The sequence below is a fragment of the Apodemus sylvaticus genome, chromosome 19 (genome assembly GCF_947179515.1).
Source record: "Apodemus sylvaticus chromosome 19, mApoSyl1.1, whole genome shotgun sequence".
Lineage (NCBI taxonomy): Eukaryota > Metazoa > Chordata > Mammalia > Rodentia > Muridae > Apodemus > Apodemus sylvaticus.
The window spans coordinates 48512065-48523309 of record NC_067490.1 but is presented as its reverse complement, the minus strand read 5'-3'; the positions used below and the strand labels follow the sequence as shown (position 1 = coordinate 48523309).

Genomic DNA, 11245 nt, shown 5'->3' with positions numbered 1-11245 from the left:
AGAAACGCTGACACTCCTCAGTACAGCTCCAGGGTCCAGAGTCACTGATAAATGGCAAGCACCCAACAAGGAGGGTGGCCCTAGTAAGGGGATCACTTCTGGTCTTGGGGCGGGGAACGAGGACAAGTCTTTGTCTAAAGCGCCATAAAAGAGTCAATTGAACAAAAGGTAAACTTTTTAATGTCATGTCGGCCTCCATTTCGACTTACATCGTTAAAATGACCAGCAGAACAACTCGTTCTAAATTCCCACGATAGAGGGAAAAGTACACGTGAGAAAAGCGCCACAACTTAGAAAAATAAGCGAAAAGGTGTTTGTGCTGCTGATAGCTTTAGGAGTAACTAAAATAATATTAATATATCTACTGCAAAAATACGTATCTCAAAATAGAGCAAGGTCTAGCCAGAAGGCCCGGCTAACACAGGGGCTGCCTGACGGGACAGGCAGCACACAGCTCCTGTCCACCGCCCTCCTTCACTCCCCATCTGGCAGGACTGACAGCACCCGGAGGTCACCAAGGCAGAGTGCGGGACGTCTGCTCGCTTTCCTTTCCCGGACACCCGCCAGATGGCGCTCAAGGCAGCTGATGCACCCGGAGCGCGTCTGGAGACCCCGGCACGAAGACCTCGTCGTCATCTTCTACCCCTTCCTCAATCGGCTTCATCTTGGCCGAGGCTCGCTGCTGCGGTGAGGACACGGCTGTAAAGGAGGACAGAATGACAACTGCTGAATGCACGCCGACACCCGGGCGGTCCCTCCGGGAACGCAGCATCCTCCACGGCTCAGGCAAGAGGTTTGGTGAGCAACTAAGTTGGGGGTGCGAGTCGGTCTAGGGCAGAACGGCCTGCCGCCTGCGCCTCGCCTAGGTAGCATGGGCCTCATAAACAGGCAGGATTTCCGGGGACCGTTCCCAGGTCTGATGCAGCTTACATGCCCCAGAGTGGTACCTTGCATCAGACTTCATCTAATTGATATTGGTCTTGGAAAGTTGTTTTAACAAATAGTTCCTTAAAGAACAGTTGTTTTCCTAAACTAAAGCCTTTAACAGAAAACGACCAAAAATTCTATTTTCTGCCACCACAAGTTTAGCTACTTCCTGGACTGGAGGAGACTGATCACAGACATCAGGGGGCAGTGCATCCCCAGGGACTTTGTGGATGATATGTGACCAAAGAGACAATTCATTTACTCTCTCATTCACCCGAAGCTCATGGTACACCCACCATATCATGATCTATGCCTGATCGGGGGCAGATACCACCCAAAGAGACACACATTTTTTTTTATAATATTTCTTTTTTTCTTTACTTTGTAAAAAAGATTTATTTAATTATTATATATAAGTACACTGTAGCTGTCTCCAGACACTCCAGAAGAGGGCGTCAGATCTCATTACAGGTGATTGTGAGTCACCATGTGGTTGTGGGATTTGAACTCAGGACCTCTGGAAGAGCAGTCAGTGCTCTTAACCGCTGAGCCACCTCTCCAGCCCCTTGATTATATTTCTCATGTATGTGTGCATGTGTTTGTGCATTCGCTCCACGGCATTTGTGTGGAAGTTGGTTCTTTCCATCCAATACATGGGTCCTGGGGACTGAACTCGACTTGTTGCGACTGGAGAAAGTGCCTTTGCCTCCTGAGACATTTTGTTAGCCCTAAAAGCAAGTTTTTATAAAGTAGACTTTGAAGATGTGTGACAAACTCCCCATATAACAAGGTAAGCCTGAATTCCCTTCCTTCCATCGCTGCCTTCAAGGCCGAGACCCATCCTCTAAGAGTCTCTACCTGCTTGACCCTCCCGCACCTGGCCATCTTTTTGTGCTACTGTGGCACTGTGTTGGGGAAGGACAGAGGCTGACACTCAACTCTTCAAATGCTTGGGGACAACAGCCCGGTGCAGAAGGACCTTAGATGTGACGCAGACTAGCCAAACTGAAAATATACACGGTGGCGGCTGCTGAGTAAGCCACCAGGCACTGAAAATGGCTACGTATCCATGGGGGGCAGGTAGGGTACCAGGCATGTCCCAGGCTGCTCCTGAGAGGAAGGCCGTACTAGTGAGAGCAGGATGCTCTGTACTTAGCCACCACACACTTACCTCTGTAAGTGATAAAGGCCATGTGACCAGTGGCCAGCTCAGAGAAGCTCAGGAACCGTTTCCCACTGTGCTGCCCCCTAGTGGTGTGACTGGGTAGGGCACTTCTTTGTGACATAGAACCAGTTAGGATTGTGCTGACCTGGCAAGTTCTTAGGAGGCATATGCGATTTCTAAGTTCTTAGATCAGTATGGGAAATAGAATGTTCGCCTTGTTAATGTTTGTAAGAACATGGATCAATAGAGCCCCCGGAGGTCAGTGGTCTAAATGAAAATAGTTATCAGAATCCATCATTCCCTCAGCAGGAATGGGGTTTGCGTGTAGACAGCAGCTTGTGCTTCTGCATATCAGCGGCCCTGGGAGGGCAAGGGGGCCTTTGCCATGGCCTCTAGTTATGACTGAATCTCATAAAATATTAACTCAGGTTGAGAATCTGCACGCTCATAAAAACCCCGAGGACAGCATGCTTAAGAGCATTAAACCGAATCAATAGCACACAGCGAAGCCACGGCTGCAAACAGCTGGAACAAACACACCCAGTTCCTTCTGATAGAAGGGGACTGACTGTAGTTTTCAGGTCCATTTGTCTAGCCAGGGATGACAGCCTACGGCCTGTGAGACTGGACTCTACCTTACAGTCCAAATGGGATGAGTCTCTCAACCATTTAACCCAATCTCTGGTATCTTCTCACAGAAAAAAAAATGTTGCTTTCAATGTTCCAATATAATTGGAATGGTCGAGGAAACCCTCCCAAGAACTTTCAGCTCTTCTGGGAAAGAGTTGCATTCCATTTTCATAACATCTTCCTGGGAAAACACTAGTGGGTAGCACTAAAAGGATCAGGGCTGGGTGTTGACAGCTGTTAACCAAACTCAGGGATCCCTCTCAGGCAGGCCCAGGGGAGGCCTATGCCCTACAAACTCACTGCTTTTCAATGCACCCTACTTTTTCCTTCCCTGTCTCTCCTTGCCTTTCTATCTGGAATAGCCCCTCCCTACCTCCTTACACGCCAAATTTCTATCCATCCTTTGTAGCGTTCCTCTGTAGGATCCCTCCTAATTCCTTCTACCATCTTCACCTCAATTCTGCACCACACTACTGGGTGCCTCGTACCGCTCGCCCCCTTACTGGAAAACAAAACAAGCCCCTTAAGGGTTGAACTCACCATGTCCTCTCTCCATGACAGACCCCTCACTGTTCTTTGCATGTGTGGTGACTTAAGAAAATCCCTTCATCAAGCACTCTTCAGGAACTGTCAGAGGTGAGTGAGTCTGAGACAGTAGGAGGCACAGGGGGTGGCCACAAGGAATCCCAGGCAAGCCTAACCCCAGTGCTGGGTACCGCCAGTCTTCCTTCAAATTAGGTAGGTCCAGTGCTGGAGAAATCTCACTGCGACATCCCTCATCACACATGGGTCTCGACTTTGCAAACACTGAAGTCTCTGGTCTTGACCACCATAGGTCTGTGCTGTGCTGGTGGCAGCAAACAGGATGCACCTTTGTGGCTGTATGCTTAGGACCTGCGCTCACTCCTGGGCATTAGACCTTAACCTCACCGCTGGACATTAGGACCCCCCCCCTCACTGCTGGGCATTAGGACCCCCTCACTGCTGGGCATTAGGACCCCCCCTCACTGGTGCTGGAAGACTAATATGACACTGCCTAGCATATGGCCAAGAACTCTGGCTCTAAAGAAAATGTCAGCTGGGCAGTAGTTGTGCTTGCCTTTAATCCCAGCACTTGGGCGGGGTCCTAATGCCCAGGAGTGAGGGAAGGGTCCTAAGGCAGAGGCAGGAGGAATTCTGAGTTCAAGGCCAGACTGGTCTACAGAGTGAGTTCCAGGACAGCCAGGGCTACACAGAGAAACCCTGTCTCGAAAAACCAAAAAAAGAAAGAAAGAAAGAAAGAAAGAAAGAAAGAAAGAAAGAAAGAAAGAAAGAAAGAAAGAAAGAAAGAAAGAAAGAAAGGCCATCAATGGCAGAGGGGCAAGGGACTGGAAGGTGTTAGCTGCAGGCTTATATCCTGGAGCACTGGGCGCTGGGCACGGCAGCATGCATGCCACCCCAGCACCTGGGCAGCTGAGGCAGGGCAGTCGTGAGTGCAAGTTCAACCTGGAAAACCAGGATGGGATCAGCCGCACCATCTAGTCCCTACCCTGACACACACACACACACACACACACACACACACACGGAGAACTAAACGTGGCGATCCAGTCTGACTTATATAATCCTCGGGACTCACACCAGTCTTCAGAGCAGTGTGACACCCCACAGGCAGCACCACACTAGTATCTCTCCATTACCTTCAGGGACAAATAAAGACATGAAATGATCTGAATGGGCGAGGACTCTGTTCCTCCTCAGGGAGGGAGCCTTTGGACAGACCTCCTAGAAGGACAAGTCAGGTGCTCACAGAACTGAGACTACTTAGTCTGTCCTCCGAGTGTCACACAGCCCAGTCCTCCTGCAATGCTGCTTCCTTGTGTCTCCGCCAGGATAGACAGCGAGGGAGAGGAGCAAGCTGATCACTGCACCAGCCACCGCCCGGTGCCTCTCAGCTGCCCAGTTCCTGGCTAGGAATCAAAACCTCAGACGGCCTCCGCCCAGGCTTCCTGATGTCAGGCTGGGGCTGAGGCTCTAAGGGAATGTCACAGTCAGCAATTTGACAGGTCACTGGCCTGCCTGAGAATCTACCACTGTCAACAATTAGCTTTGAAGAGTGAGGAGGTCACCTGGTCCCTAGAGGGAGTCTCAGACCCACAGGGAGACCTCCAGGTTAGGGGAAGACTCAATGACCCTTACCACACTGTGTAATTATGTGTAATTATGTTCTTGCCCCTTAAATCGAAAACCACTTTAGAGTATCAGAAAACAAACAAAACAAAACAAAAACAAAAACCCATGAAGGGCCATCGCACTCCAAGGGAGCTATATCCCACTTGAGAAGCTGAGCCGCAACACAGTCCTCGTAGCAGCTTGACCGGTTTGCACTACCTGTCTACACTGAAGCATCCCAGGATTGCCTGTCTACACTGAGGTGTCCCAGGATTGCCTGTCTACCCTGAGGCATCCCAGGCCTTTGCCCAGAAGAGCCACCTGCCTTACACACAGGTGAAGGTTCAGAGGCCGAGGGGGAAGTGGGCATATCTTTATTCAAGTACCTTTTCCTATTACCTGCATCCTTCAAAGATGTTACTACAGGGTTCATGCCAATCTCTAGGATGCTTTTCTATTCCAATGTTGGGGGAGGGGGAAATAATTCTTCTATAGCCATAAAATTTCTAGAAAACTGATACTTGCATTTTCCTATTTAAACTATATTCATAGTTGGGAGATATTTTAACTATAAGTTATAGCCAGGAAGAGATCTTTATAATTATTTTTTACTATTAGTTTCTAATAGTAATAATTACCTTCTAATTTGCTGCACTATGACTATTAGTTAGCAATTTAGTATAAAAGCATATGAAAGAAGTAGTCTCCAACAGAACTGCATGCACTCCAGACAGGGTATAAAACCATCAAATAGTTACATGAAGTTACCTTCGCATCAAAAGATCCTTGTCAACAAAATTCCACACCCTTCCCATAAACACTCAACTCCTGGAAAAAGCACAGCCAGAGGGCACCTTGATTGTGAGGGGACCCAGGGTCACAGAGACTCAGGTAAGCAGAGAGAACTGTCACTCTGGGTTGTACTCCTGAGCACAGCGGGTGTGGAGGACTGAGGCTCAGTCACATCCTGACCCCAACAGTGGACACGTCCACTTGTGCCAGACACCAGAGAGTGACCTGACACCTCTCAGCAAAGCCTCTCAGTGGGGACCAGAGCACACTGTGAGGTCCCAATGTGTCCTTACAGGTCCTCTGCAGATAGGGACATGCTGTGGACACAAGCTCTGTCCTCCACAGACCCTTGCCTATCTTCCTAAAATCTCTCGTTAGAACTACAGGACTTTTAATGCCTGGACCAGAGCGATCAGATGTGGCAGTCAAAGCTGATGCCCAGCCAAGAGGAAAGGGAGCGAGGGAAATTCCATTTGTCAGAACCCTGTGCCTATTAAAGCTCATTTCTATTTCAGTGTGCTTATAATTACACCAGGGCCCAAGGGCCTTTCCTAGGACGAGAGTAAACAGATGATTAGCTGTTCTTAGATCCAGAGTGAAGGTCGTGCCCGTGGCCAGAGAGGAGGAAGCGGCCATAGTCTGAGCTGCGAGGGGGTTATGCTCTGGAATCGGAAGTTTGTCAGAGACTCCTCCTGGATTGAGAAGCAGTTTTTTAAGGCATGATACTGCCTGTCATCTATCAGACATCCTCTTCCCCTGTTAACCCTCACGACATTTGCTTAGTTGTTTTCCAAGTGTTATTATGCGTAACCATCTGGCCAACTGCTTTATCGAGGAACGTAATTAAATTTTTTTTACAAGGGTTAGGACTTTAATTAGAGTATACAATTTCTGATGACTAGTGATGAGGAAGGACTTAAAGAATTATCATTCATTTCCTGCCTCTATTTATTTATAGACACTGGTTCCCTTTCTTTCTCCTGCCCCCCATTTCCCCCACCTCTTCTGTTCCCCTCCCTTTACTTCCTCCCTCCTTCAATTGGGGGTCAAACCCAGGGTCTGAGGCTAGACAAGTCCTCTACTGAGGTATATCCTCAGCCCTACACGTTGTTCTTGATCGAGGCGTCTGAATAGAACTTTTCCGCACAATACCTATTGAGAGGAGGCTGTGGCCTTTACACTCAATTTTCCCTTGAATGATTCAACACTGACACCAGGGAACTCAGGACAAGGACACAAGACGAGGGAGAATAGTCAGGACACATCGGGCTAGTGGCTCTTCCTGAGAGCTTCTCTGGCTCAGAGGGTCCTCCCTGACCAGGGCGTAGTCAGATGCTCAGGCGTCCGGGGTGCGCACCAGGACTCCTACAACCCCTTTTGGTCTGTGAGGAGGAAGCTGAGGAAGAGGACAGACAGAGAAGGCAGGTTCCAGGATGACAGCCCTGTCACACCTCTGGAGGAGGCTGGAGGCCGGCTCTGGGAAAAGGTCTCTGAGAAAATGTCGGTGGAGTTGGCTGAGAGCTAGCAGAATGGAAAAGGTCCGGATAAGGAAAAATGGCAACTAACATCACCACAGAACAGCATGGCTCCCTGCCAGGGATCGCAAGAAGCAGTAAGGACTCTCCCCTCAAGGGACAGGCTGACCGGGGAGCTGGCAGACACCAGAGAGTCAGTGCACAATGCTTTCTCCTATAACCTTCCTGGCGGGGGGAAGTGGTTCACAAAAGACACCTGGGTCTTCCCTTTGGCTAACAGACCATGAAGACAATGGACCCTGAGAAAATGGAATTTTCCCAGAGGTGGCATGGTGGTGCAAGGAAAAGGCTGTGGCCCTACTGGCCAGCGAAAGGGGAGCTCATGCATGTGACCATTTGTCAGACCATCCTACAGGAGAGACTGGGCCCACAAAGACACAGACGTGTATTCCACATTCCAGCCTGAGTTGATGGCTGTGCACACCCCCTGCCCTCTCTTTAAACCTAAACCTCCCGTCAGGACGCAAACGTGATGTGATCTGAGGGGTGGGGGGTGGGTGGGTGGTGTCTCTGAACCTCTCCCTCTTCTTCCCAATGTGACAGTGCTGAGGAAATCTCCTTCCTCTGTTTTTCAGTGTGAACTGCCTCTAACTGGCCCGTTGAGGGCAGGGACCTGAGCCTAGCTCGTTAGGATTCAAGGGCTCAGGCCTCTCCCTTCCCCCGCCCCCGCCAGCCCCCCATCCGATCCCCCAACCCACTCAGACAGTCTCAAGGGAGAGAGAGCAAGGCACACAAGTGCTTGAGAGTATAAGGATGGAGTGAGCTGTGGCTGCAGCACGGCAGGGGAGACCCTGACACCGCTGCATAGGAGAAAAGCTGACTGTGTCCCTAATACAGCAAGGCGGCAGGAGGAGAGGATTCTGAAGCTCTCAACCCAAACACAAGGTAACTACTCAGTCCAGAGGCTCTCCCCCTACTCATGCTGTGACCCTTTACTGCAGCTCCTCATGCGGTGGTGACCCCAACCAGAACATTATTTCATTGCTACTTAATAAGTTTGCTACGGTGATGACTCCCCCCCTGCCCCCCAAGGGGTCACAAGCCACAGCTGGACAACAGTAGACTTAAGGTGAAAGCCAATCAATCCCGTTGTGTACCCGGACATTACACTGCCCATAAGCAGAGACAGCTGTTACACTGTCAATCAAAACTAAACTGTAGGTAACACACAGCTGCAGGCGCAGAACTCGGGAGGCGGAGGCAGGCGATGAGAAGGCGAGGTGGACTCCACCACATAAGAGGTGTGAGGCCAGACATGGCTGTGTGACCCTGTCTCAACAAACAAAGAACCCCCAAGCCCCTCCAAACAATCCAAACATTTTAAAGTTTATGGGATTAACTTTTATATTATGTACAAAAGGAAAATATGTATTTGTACTTGGTATGACACAGACCTCAAAAATAATTAATGCAGGAAGAACCTACTACCGGGTTCTGCATAAATCATAATGTCACGGTTACAAAGCAGGGTAGGTTTAGCTGTAGTTATAGGAGAACGTGCGGCAATCCCGAGAGTTTCAGAATAAAAGCGGAAGGCTTTTTTTAAAATTAATTTTTATTTATTATTTATTTTATTTATTATTATTATTTATTTTAGTCTGAAAGGAGGGACTGGGAAGGGTTGCCGTATTAGTTACTTCCTGCATTTTCTGGTAAAAGCACACAACTGAAAAACTAGAGCGAGAAGGCCTGCCTCCCGCTGCTGGCTAGGGAGGGGCAGGCCCCTGTGCTGCAGAAGGCACAGGAGCTGGAGCAAGATGCTGCCGGCCACATTGCTTCCACAGTCGGGAAGCAGAGAGAAGACTGGGGCTGAGCTACAGAGTCGGAAGACACGCTTTCTCCGTGAAGCTCTGGCTCTTACAGATTCTACAACCTTCCAAACCCAAGCACCAGCCTGGGGCTGCACGTTCAGACCCTTGACCCTCTGGAAGACATCCATATCCAAACCACAAAAGCTAGGGATGCCAGTGTCTGCCAGTGTCTGTATGGTTTTCAACACGCAGAGAGAAAGGGAAGGGACTTAGACTGCATCACTTGATGCTCCGAAGTGAACTCTGAACAATAACATCTACGGACAGTACCAAGCTGAACAGCATGAGGAAGGGGTCAGAAGTGAGCCGGGTTAGGCCAGCAGAGATGTAAATGGATAAACCAACAAGTAACGGCGAATTCATGAGAACACTGAACAAGAGTCTCTTAGGAAAAGAGCTAAAGTAGAACTGGAAGAGAGCAACTTTTTTTTTAATCTATTATTATATGTAAGTACACGGTAGCTGTCTTCAGACACACCAGAAGAGGGCATCCGATCTCATTACAGATGGTTGTGATCTCACGTGAACTCAGGACCTCTGGAAGAGCAGTCAGTGCTCTTAACCGCTGAGCCATCTATCTCTCTAGCCCGAGATCAACTTTTCATTATAAGATTTTCTCATTTGCTACACAGTATCTGTGTCTAAACACCAAGCTAATTTTCTTTTTAGGGTTGTTTGACAGCTCACGCTGGCCTCCAGGCTGAACCCTACCTGCCTCTACCTCTAGAGCTCTGAGGTTACAGGCATATACCTCAACATCTGGTTGGTTTAACCTTTTTATTTAATTAAATAAATCAGAGAGGAGGCTTTTATTATTATTATTATTATTTTTTTTTTGGTTTTTTGGTTTTTGGAATTTGGTTTTTTTCGAGACAGGGTTTCTCTGTGTAGCCCTGGCTGTCCTGGAACTCACTCTGTAGACCAGGCTGGCCTCGAACTCAGAGATCCGCCTGCCTCTGCCTCCCAGAGTGCTGGGATTACAGGCGTGCGCCACCACCACCCGGCTGAGAGGAGGCTTTTAATGTATGGGTTTATGTTTACATACTGTTTGCTAGGTGTGTGGTGGATATACATGTTTGTGTGTGCGCATATACGTGTGAAGGTGAGAGATTAAACTCTGGGTGTCCCTGCTAAATGACAACATCAACAAACATGCTAATGTGGAAGAGGAAAATCGCCTGGACTCAATAACTAGAAAAGAACGGCAGGTAAACGCAGGCTGCCGGGAGAGGGAGAACGGATTGTCCACGGGAATGAACTCACTAACGGGTAATCCAAAGGCTGAGATCATACACGCACAAGCCACACCAAAGGAACTCAGAAGCTGAATTTATAATTTATGAGTATATATCAACTGATGTGTATAATGACATATTTATAGATCAATGACAAATATAAAGAGACCATGAATTTTTTGAGGAAGTAGGCACAGAAGAAGCTGAAAGGAGGAAAGGGAAGGGAGGATGATGTGATTATATTTTAATTAAAAATAATAATAGGTATTTATTAAAGGGCTGGAGGTAAGACTCACTGGTTAAAAGCACTGGCTGCTCTTCCAGCAGACCTGGGTTTAATTCCTAGTACGCCCAAGGCAGCTAAAGACTATCTGTAATTCCATTTCCAAGGGCTCAGATGCCCTCTTCTGGCGTCTAAGGGCACTGCACACATATAGTATACAGACATTACTGCAGGCAGAATACCCATACACACAAAATAAAGTAAAAATTGAAAATCCCTCAAAAAAAAAAATAACCCATCGGGTGTCTTTTACCATCATTTTATATTATTTTTAATTTTTTAAAACTGCTTTTCCAGTGTGTGTGTGTATGTGTGTGTGTGTGTATACACACGCATGCACACACATCCATGGAGCCAAGGAAAGGGCACCAGGCACCCCTCCTTGCACCTTTCACTGTATTTCTTTGAGGTACTGTCTCCTTGAACCTGTAGCTTTTGGATCCAGCTAGACGGTCTACACAGTGGGTGCCTTATTTTTTGAGGCCGACTCTCACTGAACCAGTTGGCAATGCTTGACTGGTCAGCAAACTCTGGGCCTCTGCCTGTTAGCGCCCCCTACAGTTCTGGGGTTACTGATGCATACTGCCAACGCAGGCTTTTTAATGTGGGTGTTGTGATCCAGACTCAGGTCCGCCTTCCTGCCCAGCGGCCCCTTACCCACCGGAGCATCTCCCCATCATGCCTCTGAACTTTTTCATCACGAGGATTAACTATGT

General features: G+C 48.4%; 1 protein-coding gene across 1 annotated transcript in view; it reads right to left on the bottom strand.

The window, feature by feature from the left end:
• Window positions 1-240: 240 nt before the first annotated feature.
• The window catches only part of Bves (blood vessel epicardial substance), a 31786-nt gene continuing 20781 nt past the window's right edge, over window positions 241-11245 (bottom strand). Inside the window, exon 8 of the mRNA XM_052163852.1 lies at window positions 241-699. Within this exon, the coding sequence (XP_052019812.1) occupies window positions 575-699 (125 nt within the window). The 3' untranslated portion in view covers window positions 241-574. The remainder of the gene's footprint in view (window positions 700-11245) is intronic.